Source organism: Mandrillus leucophaeus, unplaced genomic scaffold (assembly GCF_000951045.1).
Source record: "Mandrillus leucophaeus isolate KB7577 unplaced genomic scaffold, Mleu.le_1.0 Scaffold512, whole genome shotgun sequence".
In the NCBI taxonomy this organism is placed as follows: Eukaryota; Metazoa; Chordata; class Mammalia; order Primates; family Cercopithecidae; genus Mandrillus; species Mandrillus leucophaeus.
This window is the reverse complement of record NW_012105498.1, coordinates 940,320-958,802: the sequence shown is the minus strand read 5'-3', so window position 1 is coordinate 958,802 and position 18,483 is coordinate 940,320. Positions and strand designations below refer to the sequence as shown.

At 39.5% G+C, this 18,483-nt stretch overlaps 1 protein-coding gene across 1 annotated transcript in view; it reads right to left on the bottom strand.

Moving 5' to 3' along the window:
- Positions 1-16,558, bottom strand: part of PCF11 (PCF11 cleavage and polyadenylation factor subunit) — a 28,795-nt gene extending 12,237 nt beyond the window's left edge. Inside the window, exons 1-9 of the mRNA XM_011996419.1 lie at positions 15,921-16,558; positions 12,121-12,246; positions 9,710-9,898; positions 9,131-9,325; positions 6,816-7,930; positions 6,223-6,406; positions 6,029-6,119; positions 3,535-5,102; positions 1,595-1,691 (exon numbers count right to left, since the gene is read on the bottom strand). Of these exons, the coding sequence (XP_011851809.1) occupies positions 1,595-1,691; positions 3,535-5,102; positions 6,029-6,119; positions 6,223-6,406; positions 6,816-7,930; positions 9,131-9,325; positions 9,710-9,898; positions 12,121-12,246; positions 15,921-16,112 (3,757 nt within the window). The 5' untranslated portion in view covers positions 16,113-16,558. The remainder of the gene's footprint in view (positions 1-1,594; positions 1,692-3,534; positions 5,103-6,028; positions 6,120-6,222; positions 6,407-6,815; positions 7,931-9,130; positions 9,326-9,709; positions 9,899-12,120; positions 12,247-15,920) is intronic.
- Between the last annotated feature and the right edge of the window lie 1,925 nt (positions 16,559-18,483).

Sequence of the window (18,483 nt, the reverse complement as noted above, 5' to 3'; positions counted from 1 at the left end):
AAAAAACTGAACCTCAGGGGAGATACCTGCTTAAAGTCTGCCCATTTATAAAGTAACAGAGTAGAGATTCCAATTCTGGTCTTCTGGGCTTTAGATCCCAAATTCTCTCCTTCTCTTTTCATTATAGTAACAAAATAATAATAATAACAAATATTAATTAGTTGTAATTGTCCATGTAGAAATTAAAAATTAAAAGCTTCCAAATTAATTGAATTTCTTGACACAATTTAAGAACTAATGTATACTGGCCGAGCACGGTGGCTCACGCCTGTAATCCCAGCACTTTGGGAGGCCGAGGCTGGCGGATCACGAGTTCAGGAGATCGAGACCATGGTGAAACTCCGTCTCTACTGAAAACACAAAAAATTAGCCGGGCGCGGTGGCAGGCGCCTGTAGTCCCAGCTACTCGGGAGGCTGAGGCAGAAAAATGGCGTGAACCCGGGAGGCGGAGCTTGCAGTGAGCCGAGATCATGTCATTGCACTCCAGCCTGGGTGACAGAGCAAGATCCCGTCTCAAAACAAAAAAAAAAAAAAAAAAGAACTAATGTATAAAAAAGATATTGGCTAGGATTTCCTAATTACTTCAGAAGTTTTGGAAAACTCCATAAATTTACTGTAAACTGATTAACTCAATGCTACAATAAAACATGTTTCTGAAACAGCTGTTTCAATGATTCAGAAATGAAAGCAAGTATCACTAATGTATATACTTCCCATTTACCACATATTAAAACTAAAATTCATTCTGCCAGGCATGGTGGCTCACACCTGCCATCTCAGCACTTTGGGAGACTGAAGGGGGCAGATCAGTTGAGGTCAGGAGCTCAAAACCAGCCTGGCCAAGATGGTGAAACTCCGTCTCTACTAAAAATACAAGTTAGCCGGGTCTGGTGGCACGCGCCTGTAGTCCCAGCTACCCAGGAGGCTGAGACAGAATTGCTTGAACCCTGGAGGCAGAGGCTGCAGTGAGGCAAGATCGTACCACTGCACTCCAGCCTGGGTGAGAGAGCAAGACTCTGTCTCATAAATAAATAAATAAATAAATAAATAAAACTAAAATCCATTTTAAAAGTCCTTTTATCTAGTACTAAGCCTCACCCCATAGTAACAAAGATGCTTATCAGTGAACCTGGCTAGGAAAGCCACTTTTTGCTATTTGAGTGCCCATAAAAACATAAAAATTAATCAACTTTATTAATGCAGTATCCTCAGTATTCACTTAATAAATTTTTACTGGATCATAACACGTACTCGAAACATCAAATAATTGAGATTTCTGAGGTTTGTCATTTATTTCATTCTATCTCAACACAGATGTCATACCTTCCTTCCCACCTCCCAGTTTCCACCCAATAGGTTTCCTTCCCTCTGTTCTGTGGACTACAAGTCCCCACTAACCATCTCTAGCTGTAAATAGGGTCATCCACAATGTAAATAAACTTAGAAAAGGAACAAAAATATGTCAGCCAGATTAAATTTCTCTAAATTAAATATACCTTTGCAAAACTGTCATTTCCTAAAATTCACCAAGTTAGCTATTCAACAAAACAATAATCATTTGTCTTTTGAAAAACAAAGTTCAGAAAGTACATACCTGAAGGATTCTGAACAAATCCAGGATTTTGTGGATGAACTGGTAAAAACTGTTGTCCTTGACCAAAAGCTACTGGCTGAGCAACACCACTCAGAACCTTTAAGAAAAACCTTAATTTTAAGAACATACTTTCTACATTTCAAGTAAAACTTTGAACATCCTAATTACATAAAAATATTCATAGATGTCACAGGCCTGGCTTAGATTAAGAAAGGTAACTAAAGATTTAGTTAGTTTTAGATTTAGAAAAGTAAATCTAAATAAATAAATAAAGATTTAGAAAGGTAACTTGGCTGTGTCACTTCACTTCTAGGTCTTCTACAAACAGGAACAATAAAATCTTCCCTTACCCGTTTCACTGAGGTATAAGTTACTGAGAATGGGTTAAAACTTCTTTGAAAAGTTTAAGGTACCTACTAGAGAGGCAAAGTAAACCCTCAAAAAGGAAAATGTAAGATACCACGCAAACATAAGGTAACTAGCTGTGTTACTTTACACAAGTCACTTTACCTTGCTGGTGCTTTCCCTTATTTCACAAATAGAAGAACTGACATAGAGCAATACGACCTATACACAATCACAAGGGCTAGTTAGGAGCAAAACTGAAGCCAGAACTCCTCACCCTTGCCCGTTTTCCAGATATCAAAAGCCTGTTTTAATTAGCAATCTGAATTACCAAGCAGGTAAGTATCCTGCTTGGCCATTATCTTTGTGTACAGTTATAGCTACATTACAAAGTAATCCTGTAAAAGGTCTTGTAAAAGATGTCAAAGGGAATGTTAAAAAATAGAGCAACCATGGAGCAAGAACTGCACTGGCAGACAAATACAGTATTTGCAGTCCAGAGGGAGGCAGGACTTCTACATGTTGCTGGTATGTAAATAAATGTCCATTTATAATCCTTCTTCAGTATACATGTGGACTTTTGGTGGTGAGTACACATAATAAAAACCCCACCAATTCTGTGCAATGTAGAAACAAAACTAAGTACCATTCTAGAGTATGTGTCAATTTCTTTCAAGGGTATACAGTAGAATAGATCTAGACAGGCCAACTGTTTTTTCATACGATTAGAGATGAATAGAAGGACTACTTTCTATTAATAATGTTCCTAATGTGCTTTTAAAATCTTTCTTATTTTGTATTTTCTTCCATACAATCTTACTACTATAAAATAAATCTGTCCTAGTAAGAAAATGTCAGCACCTGGAAAAGAAATAAAACTCAGCCCAGGACAATTTCAGCACGCAAGCAAAAGTAGTCATTCAAAACCAACCAAGTTAATCACAAATTGTAAACATACTACCTTAAAGTTATTTCAGTATGCATTTTAAAATGTATACAGAACAAGTGTAAAAGAATATCAATAGGTAACTGCATGCTTCATAACCAGAGTGTATTTGGAAGGCTATTTGCTACTAAGTTTGCTATGTTGACATTAATATCAAACAATTGTGTTTAACTGAAGTGACTGGAAAGGTGGTAAAAAGTAGAAAAACAGGACAAAGAAAAAAATTGCAGACTGTGAAAGCATGGACAAAATTTGATCTTCTTATTTAACTCAGGTTAATGAAATTCATGGTCAAAGAACAGTCCAAGCAATCAGTTCCATGGCTACTTTAAAGCACATCAGGGCCCAACAGTTCTACAATGCAGACCTCTATGAAACACAATTGTGTAATATTTCAAAAGCTTTAAAGCAAAAACAAAACAAAAAAAAAAGCAGAGTTGAAGGTGGGAGTTTGAAACAGCTAAAATCAATTTTGGATTTAAGCTGCAAATTTCATCCCCAAAAGACGCCCACTTCCTTAGCAGGTGGCTTTAGAGTACATTAAAAACTTCTTTCCAATCTATACAATAAACTATGTCCTGAAAATCTTTCTAGAAAGATTAAAAAATGGTTATCTGCATACAACCCAAATTTAGAATAACAGACTTACCTGTTGAGATGCCTGAATATTTCCTACTGTCATTGGAGCAGGTATATTGCCAAAGTTTCCAAATTGAGAACTCTGAAGATTTTTTTCATCAAAATAGTGTCCAGAAGCTCTGTTAAGTGGATTAGAGAAACTCTGGTTTCCAGGGCCATGTGGTCCATTAAAATTTGGTCCTTGAGGTGAATCAAATATTTGTTCATGTCTTTGGAACTGTAGTCCTTGAGATGGGGCATTAAAAGCATTGCCAGGTGGATCATTATATGGACCAGTCTGATTGAAAGATACTGATTCAAGCCTTTGTGAAGGATGATTGTCAAATCTTGTGCCTTGAAGACCAAGAGGAATATCAAACCTTGATGTCTGCTGATGTTGTGGACCATCAAATCTTTGAGGTACACCATCAAATCTGGGCTGAACCTGCTGTCCAGGTGGCCCATCAAACCTCTGAGGGCCTGGCTGACCAGGAGTCCTTTCAAATCTAGGACCTGGCTGACCATGTAATCCATCAAATCTTGGCAAGAGTGACGGCTGACCTGGCTGCCCATCAAACCTTAAAGCATGACAACCTTCAAATCTTGGACCACCTTGACCCAGAGGCCCTTCAATTCTCAGGCCACCTCCTGGTACAGAAGGACCCTCAAACCTCATTCCACCTCCTTGTTGGACTAAAGGGCCTTCAAACCTGATACCAACCCCTGGTTGGCCATGTGGACCCTCAAACCTAAGGTTTCCACCAAGTTGATTATGTTGTCCCTCAAATCTCAGACCAGCTACTGACTGACCATGGGGGCCCTCAAACCTCATTCCAACTCCTTGCTGTAGCAAAGGGCCCTCAAATCTGATTCCACCTCCTGGCTGACCATGAGGTCCATCAAACCTAATAGCAGCCCCTGATGGACCATGACCCCCTTCAAATCTAAGTCCACCTACAGGCTGACCTCGGGGATTATCAAATCTAAGTCCACCCACAGGCTGACCATGAGGTCCCTCAAACCTTAGACCACCCACGGGTTGACCACGATGTCCCTCAAACCTCAGACCACCCACAGGCTGGCCCCCTGGTCCCTCAAATCGTAAACCACCTGCAGATCCCTCAAACCTCAGACCAGGGGAACCTTCAAACCGAAAACCACCTCCTCCTGCTTGACCAATTGGGCCCTCAAACCGCAGAGGTGTCCCCACTGGTCCTGGAGGACCTTCAAATCTCAAAGGACACCCACCTCCTAGCTGACCTTGTGGCCCTTCAAATCTCAAAGGGCCTCCTCCCCCCATTTGTCCTGGTGACCCATCAAACCGAAGAGAAGCTGGTGTGGGAGGTCCATCAATTCGAGGGCTTAATTTATTAGGTCCTTCAAAAATCATCTTGGTTGGGCCATCTCTTGCTACTGATGGCCTACTAGGTCCATCAAATAATGGTCTGTCTTCAGCTAAAGCTGTAAGTCGCTGATTTGTATCCAGGCCGGCGAATCTTGATGCTGGGCTATCTACAAATGGTTTATCTGAATCTTCATATCGAGGTCGCTTAAGTGGAAAACGATCATTGAATGGAGATCTCTGCTCTTCTCGCACACCTTTTAAAAAGGAAAAAAATTATTTTCACTAAATCTAAAGTTATCTTAAAATCTTCTCTTTTCATATGAATGTTTAGCCAAAGATATAACTATCTCACTATATTAGAGGGGCAGGAAGAGACAGACAGCATAAAGCAGCAGATAAGAGGATGCCCTCTAGAGTCAGACACACCGAGTCACAAAAAAATTCCCATCCTATCAACATACTAATTATTTCATTTTGAGAGCAAGTTATTTAACCTCTCTTTTATTTCCTCTCTGTAAAATGGGGAGAATATATACTTCGTTGTGTTGTTGTGAGGATTAAATCAAATTACATATTTAAAAAACCTAATGAAGTACCTGACACACAACTGGCCTTAGAAATATTAGCTCTCTTCCCTTCCCTTTCCTTAAAGGGAAAAAAGTAACAAAATAAATGGGAAAAAAATGGTACTCTGAACAGTCACAAAAATCCATCCCCACTTAGCTTGTTCATTTTCCCTTCACTGCTGTGTGATTCAATAGGCATAATCTGATTTAACTTTTTCTACCTTTAGCAGAGACTTGCTCGTCATGTCTTCTCCGGCCCTCATGGGGTGAAAGATTCTCAGCATAAGTACGACTCCCAGATATAGGAGAAAGACGTCTTGCTCTTTCACTAAATTGTTCTTTTCTGTCAAACTGTGCTCCACTATTCCTACTTGCATGTTTACTTTTGGATGGCTCACATTCTATTCCAGACAACAAGGCATCAGTCAAAGGGTAGTCAAAAATATCAGGATCTAAGAGATCAAGTCTTGGAAATGAATGCTGAACCTGTGTCCTTTTCAGTTTTGCTTTATGTTCATAGTAGGTTAATTCAGCATCAGATAAGAGAGGTTTCTTTTTTAATCCACCTTTATTTTCTTCTGTAGGACTATCCCGTACATTGCATCTATGTTTACCTTCTTGATACTGAAATAGCTGTCGAATTTGATGCACAACAACAAGGAAGTCATCCTGTGTAATTTCACCAGATGCTAAACGTTCACTCGTCTGTATAGGGGTGATAAAAGGAAATAAAATACTTTAAATATAAAAAAATACCAAAAAAATAGACAAAAGAGAATAATGACATGGGATTAATCATAGTAACTACCTTTTGAAGTAATTCTCTTTTGCTTGCAAGAGTTAACTCTTTAGGAATCTGAAGATTGGCATCTACACTTAATCGATGCTGTTGCTGCTTTGGGGCTCGAGGCGATAAAATTCCTTTAGTGCTTGACCAGCTCTCCCTATGCCTCAGATGAGGAGGTTTACTATGTTCATCAACCTGCTGTAAGCTGAAACCATAAAAGCAGTATGTTACTTTGAAATGTTTTTTAAAATAATACTCAGGACCATATTTAAAGATTCTTTTCAAAAGGATATGGTTAAAATGGGCATATGTAACCACAAAAAGTAATTAATTAAATGATTAAGAGCATGAAATATGCAATCAGCAAAAACAGATATGAATTCTGATTCTTGCATGTCCTGGACTGCAGCCTTAGGTAGATTAGTTAACCTTTCTAAACTTCAGTTTCCTTATCTGTAAAATAGAAATAATAATAGTATTTAACCCACAGAGATGTAAGAATTAGATGGAAAAAAGTACTAACAGCACCCAATAAACATTTTCCAATTTTTAAATTAACACTATTTTTGACACATATACACTATTACACTTGACTTAAAATGTTAACATCATACCTTTTATTTTCTTCCCAACCAGATTTCCATCTTTTGGCAGATTTGGAACTTTGCCAGTTTTCTACATTCTCCTTTGGTTCAGTGCCTGACTTTGTAGAATGCTGATTTGTAGTTTCTTGTGGCCGCTCCTCTTCAGTCTTTTTCATTCGCCTTGGGTCCCGAATATCCTGTTTAGTACTTCTCTTAGCATTTCTGTCTTCCCTAGAAGGTGGTGTAAACTCTTCCATATGTGACTGCTTAACTCCAGATTGGCGAATCTTTCCAGCTTTAGGTGTCGATGTTGGAGACATACTTCTTTGCCTTCGTTTGGGTGACCGCCTATCTCTTCTCTTTGGGGAATGTATAATTGGTGACCTAGACTTGGGTGATCGAGATCTTGATCGCTTTCTAGTACTCGATCTCCCTGGTTTTGTCCCCTGTTTTTCTGACTCTTCTGTTATTGTATCCTGTTTTTGTACAATGCCATTTATGATTTTATTTCTACTTCCAGCCACTCTGTGTTCGGATGACTTCATGTGCTCATCTTTATCCTTTTTTTCTGCAGTTTTTCTCTTCTCTTTCACATCATCGTCTTTGCCATCAGTCTTATCCTGAAGATGTTTTTTTAATCTTGGGTCTCTCTTGTTCATATCAGACAACCTCATACTTTCTGATTCTTGATTTTTCAAGTCTTTTGTGTGAGACAATTTGTTTTTCAAAGGTGATGGTGATTTCGATTTCGATTTCGATTTAGAATCTAATTGTTCAAGTTCTTTCTTGGTTATTTTTTCACCTGATTTACTTTTTTCTTGCTTGGATGAATTTAGTTTTTCAGAGGGTATAGTTTTACTTGTCTTAATATCAGACTGGTTTAATGTGTTCATTAGAAATTCTTTCCTGTGACTTTGATCTTTTCCATGAGAATGTTGGCTTATCCTGTTCAGACGAGGATCCCGGTTAGTTCCTTTCACATCCTGAATTTGTAAGGATGGTCCTGGACGGCTTTTCTCAGATTGCACAGGAACCTGATGAGGAGCTTTAACTGCCATAGGGGGAATCTGTGAAACATGTAATTTAGATGGTGCAGATCCAGGACCTAAATTGGATGTTTCCTGCTGAACACTAAGAGAAACTGCCTAAAACACAAAATAAATGTTCATGTCAACACTGTGAAACATGAAGATTGTCAAGAAATTGCAAACAACTGAAGAATATAATGCTTTATTCAATAAATATATTTACTCAACACTATATTTAAATTGTACACATCTAATGTATAAATTGAGATTACAATGAAAAGAAAAAGTCCATGATTTAAGTTGCCCATTATTTATTGCTAGTATTTTTTGAGATTTTATAATATAATCTCTAAATAGAATGAAAAAAAATTGTTTCTCTTTCTAATTATTCAGGATTCTGAGCCATACTGCTCCTAAGTAATTGCTAAATCACTATACTCCAGCTGCACAAGAATCAGTCATTTCAGCTAAATTCTAAGTCCTAAAATTTAGTTTCTCCCAAAGTGGTGCTATTAATGAACTTATAAAATTCTGCCTTCCTGTACCTCACTGTCGAATAAGCTCAGATGCTAAGCAAAATAACTTAGTATAAAGTCATTTCATGTGTCGAAATATATAATCTTCCTGGCCTCTTTAATTTTGTCATTTCTGCTTATGAAGTATAAGCTCATAAAACATTGAAGACTATGCAGAAATATTTGCCACAACATGCCTACCATCTTGGGACTGAAATATTAAGTCCACATAATGTAATGATCAAACAAAACTAAGATGCTAATTTATAAGATGGCAATCTAACAGAAAACTATTTGGAGGAAATAGTGTAGTTTTTTGTTTTGGGGGGTTTTCTTGAGACAGGGTCTTGCTCTGTCACTCAGGCTAGAGTGCAGTGAAGCAATCATATCTCACTGCAGCCTTAAGTGATCCTGCCAACTCAGCCTCTCAAGTAGCTGAGACCACAAGCATGCACTACCATACCTGGCTAATTTTTTTTGTTTGGTAGGGCCTCACTATGTTGCCCAGGCTGGCCTCAAACTCCTAAAATCAAGCAATCCTCCCACCTCAGACTTCCAAAGTGTTGGGATTACAGGCATGATCCACTGCACCTGGCCTATGTGGTTTTTAACCAAGTGAATTTTACAATAAAGATATAAAAGTATTATCTAATAAATATACTATGATTTGTAAAAAAAAAAAAAAAAAGTTAAAAGAGTACACTACTAATAAAAGTAACATTAATAAAATTCAAACATAAACATTACTTCTCTATTGTTACACAGGTTTAAAATATTTAAAATGCCAATCTCCCTTACTTACCAGTTGTGCCTTAGCTTGCTCTAGCTCAAGCTCCAGCTTTTTCTGCTGAAGTTCTAACAACTGTTTTTGCTTTGCCAGTAACTGCTGCCTTATTAGTTGTTCTTGTGTAAGATTCTTTTGTATATCAGGAACAATTGGAGGAGTGGAGATGCTAGGGGAACTGACCACTGTACCAGGTGTTGAAGGCTCCTCGGGCTATAAGAAAAGACAATTTGTTTAAGAAAAATATATCAGCTAAAAAGGAAGCTAGGGAGTAAATAAAAATTATCAGTTTAACTCTCAATAATTATCCAAATTCCTAAATATCACACAGAATTTAACTCTTTAATAATTATCCAAATTCCTAAATATCACACAGAAAACTTATCAGGTATTTAAAAGCCAAATTAAATGTTACAAAATACCTAAACAAGGTGAATACATTTCTAAATAAAAATTCCAAATATATACATATTATTTTTTTTTCAAATTGAACCAATTCACTATATTCTATTTTGGCTTTCTGGCATTAAGTTCTCTAAAAGAATTCAAAATGTGATACTTAAAAGCATGTTACATACTATTCATATTAAAACTTACCGATTTATTTAAAAATTTAGGATTCACATGGATGCTAGACGTATTCACATTGGGGGGTAGAGGTTTAATAGGCCAAGCAGGATCTAATGAATTGACTCTGACATCCAGGGCATAAAGTTTCTTCAAAGGGAATATTTCATCCCATGTGGAACGTAACTTAAATAAACTTTTCCTAGTATTTTCATCCACCTAGAACAACAGAACAATTCTATGGCTTGTTAAGTTACTATAGAATATTTTATATATTAAATGTAAGTTATATAAATCTGCTCTACTTCACATATAGAACTGTACTACCCATTGGTAAGTATATTCAACAGTAATAATTTATTAAAGGTGCATTTCTCCTTCAAAAACAGAATAATTAAAGCCATTTTCACCTAGCCTTCATGCAAGCAACCAACCAGGCGAGCCTTTCTATATACAAAACGTTTCCACATCTTAGAGCTTAGTATAATATTCCTAACATTACTCTTACTCTGGAAAAAAATATAAAACAACTAGAAAATATAAAACTAAAAAATATAAAACTACTAGAAAAATTGATTATCTGATGGCTTAAATGTTTTAAATTATTTACATAGTAGTACAAAGTTAAAATTAAGGCAAAACTATCTCACTAACCAATGCTCAGCAATACTGTATGGTTGGGTACCTAGGAGTAAGTTATTGTGGTATGGAAAGCACTTTAACAACTGAAATTTACAAAATCTTAACCACTGATAAGCCTTAGTTTTAAATAACTTATCTGTTCACGTTTGTGATGGCCTAACAATTTTTAGAAAATCTGCCATTGCCAGGCACGGTGGCTCACGTCTGTAATTCCAACACTTTGAGAGGCCGAGACAGGTGGATCACCTGAGGTCAGGAGTTCAAGACCAGCCTGACCAACATGGTGAAACCCCTTCTTTACTAAAAATACAAAATTAGCCAGGCATGATGTCTCATGCCTGTAATCCCAGCTACTCCGGAGGCTGAGGCAGGAGAATCATTTGAACCTGGAAGGCGGAGGTTGCAGTGAGCCGAGATGGCGCCATTGCACTCCAGTGTGGGCAACAAGAGCAAAACTCCATCTCAAAAAAAAAAAAAAGAAAAAGAAAGAAAATTCGCCATCAAGAAACCTAGGACTTGTGAAAACTGAGTTACATTTTCAACATTACAACAGACAGTAAAGCCTTAACTATATTTTAAGTCCTCATATAATTATTTATTATAAGGTCATTTTAATCAATTGTCATGTTAATGCCCACTTAGATTCAGTAAAGGCATGCTACCAAACACCCAAGTGAATTTGAACATACTGAAACTGAAACCAAGAGGTTGGTTAAGCTTCTCCTTAAGACTATAGCCTCTGGTTAGCAGTATTCAGCATATGTATACAATATTCTATTAACAAACATTTTAATGCTATCTGATATGGAGCTTTCCAAATTTCTTCTATATATACTATTTCTTTTCTCTAAGAACTTAAAAACATTTCTCAAATAACAACTACCTATTTTCTAATAAACATGTAAAATCTAATAATAGTTCTTCCAAAAAAAATTCCAATTCTACAAATCTGACAACTGACACACAGGTGTTCATCTACTAAAATATAACTACCACCAAATACTGTCATTAGGAAACAATCTTTAAACCTAAATATCTCATAAGTGCCTTTTTGCTCAATGTGAAAGATACAGCCTGACAGGCAGAGAATTACCTCAGCAAATCCCTTGTCTTCCTCAACATAATACTGCTGTAACCAAACCACCACATATGTTACAATGTTATGGAAGAAATTTACAATCTCTAGATATGAAAAATAAGCCTAATTTCTGAACACTAAGGTGGAGGGAAAAGTATTTCCAGAATAACCTATAGCAATTAACTGGTCCACCATTGACACATACCAACAACATTCACCTAAAACATACTTGAACAATGTAACAAAAGAGTAAACATTTCCAGAAAACAAAACAAAAAAACACAGAAGTTTCAGGAACCAATCACAGGTTGAGACACTGAGGGATTATGCTTTTTTTCCCCCAGAGAACAGTCAACATCCTACCTAACACCAGAAATTTAAACAATGAAATTTTAATTACTCTTGATGATTTCAGATCTTTTTGCCTGGTTTATAAGTGATGAAACAGATGTTCAATGAACAAACTCAATTTTTTTAAAAAGCACAATTCTAAAAGCAAATCCATCTATTCTTAAATGGACAATGGAAACTCCTAGAATCTGTTCTAAAAATCTAACATAAAACATTAACTTCAGCCTCTTTCTTTGAAATGGTACTAACGATAAATGTCCAAAAGTATAAAACATTTCACCACCCAAGAAAACCCAACACAAAGCAAGTATTTATTTAATCAGGAACACATTTTTTTAAAAAACACAAATGTTTCTAAATGCGTATGTACCTTTTCAAACACACAAATAAATGTTGCAACTAGATTTTTAGTAAAGGCAGTGAGATACTCTCTTCCAACGTTTTTCACAATAGAATCCATAAGGTACATAACAGGAAGCTTCTCTGAGGAAGGAGCCTGAATAAAAAGAAACTGAGAAGTTTAGTATAATGAATTACCACCAAATAATTACTTTTAAAAGTGAGTTTTTAAACCTACAATACAGACCTCTATTTTTGTTGATACTAAATACTTTTGAAGTAATCTTTATGAAACTTAAGTGTTCAATCAAGTTCTCAACTCTTACAATCCTTAGTTGAGCACACAAAAGCTCAGAATTACCAGGATGAACAACAGCTGTAATCCCTAATATACTCATTTAACATTCAATGAAATTTCAAGTTCATGTGGTAAAAAGACCTGTGTTTTAAGTGACAAAAATAAAGAGGAGGCGAGGGAAAATTACTTTATGTAATCCAAGTGTCAGTTTTGGGACCCATATTAATTTACAATGGTGTGCCTACACTCAAAGCAGTTTTTAGACCTCTTGTAGAAACTAATTTCCATAGGCATATTTTATATGTTCAAGTCTATGAAGCTTTTGTTACCTGTAAAATCACTAGGATTACTTCTCTATAATCCAAATGAACAAAAATTAAAAACACTTCACCTAGGAAGTCAATGGCAAAACACTGAAACTTGCACAACAACATGCAGGAAGTTGCAAGTTTGTTACTCAGACAAGAAAAACTGGATGGAGCAGCCGCTGAATCATGTAAATCAGGTTGAACTTGACTCTGGAAACCAGGATTTGTCCTGAAGATTTTCTTCACAGCCTGGACTCTCCGCCGATAGTTTCCTCTGACATGCACAAACCAGGGGTTATAAATTTGTGCAGAGCCAGTGTGGTGATGCTGATATACAGGTGGCCCTTTCCAAAGTAAAGAAATGTTGCCCCAGTTCAACGGCAATGCCTACCCACCACTGGCTTTTAGAAGGCACAGCAAGCTTCCAGAAAGCATCAGCAGGTTCACAGACTTGTTGAGGAGCATTAAGACACACCATAATAGTCTTAACTCTGACTCCAAAGGAGTACCCATGATTTTTTAAATACAAAACAAAAAACTTAGGTTATCCCCATTTACCCACCCCACGTGTATAGGAATCTTAACCCTGATAACACTTACCCATAGCTGCCTGAAGGCCTGAAGCTAGGGTAGGCTCACAGTTCTGGAGTACACAATGCCATATTTAATAAAACCAATTGCCCATACAAGTGTGTGGAAATGCTCTTGCTTCTGATAACACCTTTACGACCAAAAGTTGGCTAAGGAAACCTTTGAATAACTTTATGAAAACTTTCTTTTAAAGTACTGTCCAATAAAAGGGTTCACCCACTGCATGTGGGTCAACTATATTAAGTACGAACATGTCAAATGGTTTACCGCTGTGTCTTTACCTTACCATGTCATGTTTTACACCACTTTAGTCATTATGGTACTTATGAAGATAAACAGGCTCTCTTTAACACCAGTCTGTTAAGTAGGCTAATTTTTTATTGTACAAGTGAAGTCCTTATATGTATTATTTTTTGCTACTGCTCTCTCCTGGGAGGAGTCAAATTAAGTGTGAATCCTTTAGTAACGCAGAGAAGCTAAAGAATAAGGACACAAACATTCACCTCCAAAACACAAAACCAGGCCAGTTTGCTACCAAATAACGTAAAATCCCTCCCCTCACCCTCGATCCCAACCAGGATTAAGATAGTTTCCCCAAAGTGCCTTTTACATCTTTTCCTCAATCTGGCTTTACAAAAATAAGCAGGAAACGTGTGCCCCCAAAATTTCAGTCTTTTACCAGCAAATAGCCCATCTATTTTCATCACTGTGTAGCGATATACAAACACAAGTTTTATGTGGTCACTATATTCAGCATTTAGTTTTCGGTCCTCGAAGGTCTTCTGGATCCATTAAAAACCAGCAAGGAAACTGTTCTTTTGAGTGACAACCTGAGCTGCTCAATATTAGGCGCTGTGGAATATTAAATCCCAAGATACGAGGTAATTAATTTTAAAACTCAATGTTTTTGCCTTAAAAACATGAGTGCTTTAAGGCATTTAATGTCAAGTTAAGCCTTCAACAAGGCAAAAACTAAGTTTTCATGTCCAAGATGTTTGTGGTATCAATAAAAAGCATGTTGAGTATGAGGAATGCTTCCTTTTTAAATCTCATACTTAAAAAAAAATAGCTGTTTTACATACACATTCACAGGAAAAAGTGAACGAAAACTTGTATTTTAGCTGTCACACTGAGCATGATAAACTTGTTGAGGCCCTTAAAAGAAAAAAGGAAAAAAACCTTCCTTTTCGTCCTCTTTAAAGTATGAAAGGACCACCTGAAACCGTGTATCTTGTGAGGAGGTTTACCCAAAAGAGTGGATGGAACCTAAAGAAGAATGAACCCAAGTCACTTAAAGACTTTTGTTTAAAACACACAACCACGTAGATAAAAATAAGTCTTGGAAACAGATTCTACACCTTACAAAGGTAAATAAAAAAGACAAATACATATTTTATATGTTTTATTCACAAATTTTATAATACCAGTCACACATTTCAAAACCATTTATTAGAGTCAGACCACTCAGTTTTACACTAGACAGAAACCGTCTCTAAACAATATATTGGTGGTTGTTGTTAAAGTGGCCTTTAAAAAGGGGTTCACTCTGCTAAAAGGAGGCTCATCCTGATAATTGCAATCACTAACAACTAGAAAAAACTAAACCGTAGGTACAAGCTTGAAAAATAAAATGTAGCACTGGGACGCTATTAAAACTTATTGTAACTAAGTTTAACAGTAACTTTACTTAAATGACATATCGCTCCCATATGAATCCACAGAAGAGGAGGACTACAGGGAAATATAAGGTGGCAGAGGACCACTTCTGTCAAGGGGTAAAGAAAAACACTCCTTCGCTATCAGGGAAGGGAGAAAAAAAGAGAAAAGGAAGAGGAGGAGGGACTGAACTTTTCAGAGAAACTGCAAGTACTTGTTACCCTCTGGGCCAGTTCTCCACCTACAGGTTGGATAAGATCTCCTCCCCCCACCCAAACCCCACCCTCAACCCCACTTGCCCCTATTTTGGGACAAATTAGACCCTCCAATAGGAGAATAAAAGTTTTATCTAGCCGCCCCCACCCCAAAATGGGGCTGACGGGTGTGAGCAGCTGCCTGGCTGGCAGGGAATGGATTCTCCTCTCTTCCCTTTCGCATCATGTGCTTTTCAGGCGCCATGTTGGGCTCCTAACAGGCGGCTGCTCCACTCGGGGCCAAATCCCTATTCCCACCCACCAACAGCTCGCTCCCAGGTCCCCCTTCACCTCCTTCCAACCCACAGAACACAATTACCAAAAAGGGTGCTGGGGGAAAATGGGAGACCCACTCTCCCACTTCCCAGGGGATTAAAATGGCTTATGTTAACTCTTACTTCCCCAAACCACAAACTGCCTTTAAGTCTCCCCCACCCAAAAGGGCTCTATTCAAAGCGTGTGTGTGTCGGGATATACAATGCGGTGGCCTAAAAAGGGAGTTGGTAAGCGGAAGTGGGACTCCACCCTTTATCCTCCCCACTCCCTCCCCCCGAGAGGCCCATGCTCCAAGCCTGGGCCAAAGACCGAGCCTGAGTTGGAGGGGGGTGGGGGGTTGGAGAGAAGGAACACTGTCCCCCTTGGGATGGAAGCGAGACCTGGGATGAGGCTGACACTAAAATCAGGGAGTATTAGAAGAATAGGAGGCTGCGGGGTGTATAAAAACCTTGGCGGTTTGGGCCTCGATGAGAGAGACGATCTCCTTGGCGAAGGGCAGGTTCTCCTCGGCTAGAATGGTCAGCATATTGATGTGCGGCTTGCTATTGAAGGTCAGGTCTTCGAGCGATGACTGATAATCCCGACAGGCGTCCTCCCGGGCCCCCGCAGCACCGGCCTCGGCCGGCGTCTGCTCTGACATTGCGCCGCGGCCCCCCTCCGAGGTCCGCCGCAGCTGAAGCTGAAGCCGCTCTGGATACCCCGCCTCCCTTCCGACTCCTCTTCCTCTCCCCGGATCTCTCGCGGCTCCGGCTTCACCACATGCTGACCGCGGAGGGGGGATGGGGGACGACACAGGGGGAACCTCGGGTATGAAACGCCGCCGTCTCGCGGGTGATCTCCGTCCACTTCCAGCCGCCACAGAAGCTTCTTTCTCCACAGACACAAAATGGCGGCGGCAGTGGCGGCTCCAGCTCCGAAAATGTCTGTGTTCCCAACCGCTGCGTCGTGCGAAATGAACTAGGGGAGGGGAAATGTGCGGTAAAAGGGCGGGGCCGCTGATAAAACCAGGCGTGATTGGCTGGCCCGGTAACGTCACGAGCCCCGCCCCCGGCCCTTCCGCAGGACGTCCTGGCACCGCCTTCTTCTCCGGCCTCTACCCGGACTTTCGCAACATCTACGGCTCGGAGGTGCGCTGGAAAAGACGGCCCTTCTCATTGGCCGATTCATAAGGGACTGTTCGGTCATTTGTTACCATAACAACCCATTCAGGGAAGCCAATAGGCCTGGGGAAGGCAGTTCCCGAGGCCCAACCCAACCACTTTAAGAAGAAGGCTCAGCCGTCCCCTCTTCGTCCCTCCCTCTAGCTTCCCAGCCACTGAGCGGGCCTGTCAATCATCTTTCCTCCCGCCTGCCCCGTAGCTGCTACCGACGGTGGGGGCTGGAGGGGGCGGAGGCTTTCTGCGACCGCACCCCCTCTCTGTTAGCGTCTCAGGTGCTCTCGAGAGCCTGGGAGGGTCCAGCTGCCGGGACCGGCTACCCCTCTGGGAACTGGAAAGTGAGAGGGAGGTGCTGAATTTACCCGTAACCTCGAAAAGCACTGCTGGAGAGTTTATTCCAGCACGCCTCTTCCCACACCCACAAAAATACCTAGGCGAGCTTGCCTGAGTTGAATCCCCAGGAAAATGCCTTTTATTTAGAGGTTAAGTGTGAAAGGCTTTTTCCTTGGGGGTTTGGAGGAGCTCTTTAAGGAGCCCACTCTGAGCTCTAGGAAGAGTGTTTCTCAACAGCCACAGCCAGCCGGACCCTAATATCTCCACTGTGAATCTGCATTTCAGAATCTGCTTAGCATACACTGTTTGGGGCAAGTAGGAAGACACACACGCATACACTTTTTTTTTTAAACTTGTGGGGCTCTCTTCCCAGGTTGGAAATGATGCTCGCAAAACACACAAAGCTTTCAAATAAATAGTTCACTATGGAGCTGCGACATAACACAAACCAAACGTAATTTTTTCATTGAGTAGCGATATTGACCTAAATATAAGCTTTTAAAATGTGTCAATTACGGGCTGGGCGCGGTGGCTCATGCCTGTAATCCCAGCACTTTGGGAGGCCGAGGCGGGCAGATCACGAGATCAAGAGCTCGAGACCATCCGGGCCAACATGGTGAAGCCCCGTTTCTACTAAAAATACAAAAATTAGCTGGGCGTGGTGGCATGCGCCTGTAGTAGTAGTCCCAGCTACTCGGGAGGCAGAGGCAGGAAAACCGCTTGAACCCGGAAGGTGGAGGTGTCAGTGAGCCTAGATCTCGCCACTGCACTCCAGGCTGGTGACAGCGAGAGTCGTCTCAAAAAAAAAAAAAGTGTCAATTACCTAAAATTGCTTTTCCATTGCCTTCCGTAGACTACTAGGCATTTGAGAGATAATTTGTTGCTCCCTAGAAGAAATTGCTCTTAAAAAATAAACTTAGCCGGGCATGGTGGCGGCCGCCTGTAATTCCAGCTACTTGGGAGGATGAGGCAGGATCGCTTGAACCAGGGAGAGGGAGGCAGAAATTGCAGTGAGCCGAGATCGAGCCACCGCACTCCAGGCTGGGCGACAGAGTAAAACTCTCTCTCAAAAAACAAACAAACTACCTTGTCCCATAGAAAGTAACATTTTCGTTTCTTCTTTTTGTTTGAGTTTTTTAGCATCTTTATTGATGTATAATTGAAACATAGTGAACTGCATAAAATGTGCTGCAAAGTTAAGTTTTGACATGTATTTTCCATGTTTTTCTTAGGGTGATATCACACATGAATGAAAAGTAAAACCTGGGGAGGAAAACTGGTCTTCCCTCATTTGAAGCTAAGGAATATTGTTGAATAAGTTTTTGTAATCTCAGTAATTTCACACTATTGTTAGTGGTGATATTTAGATATACTAGACAGTTTAATAACATTCAAAGGTTTTATTTTCTGGAGGGAAATGACCAGGGTGAAATAGTCCTCTGTTCATTTCCTTTTCATTTTAAAGGTGAATTTCATTATAGAACTATCTGTCTTCTACAGTTTTAACTTTCTTTTAACAGC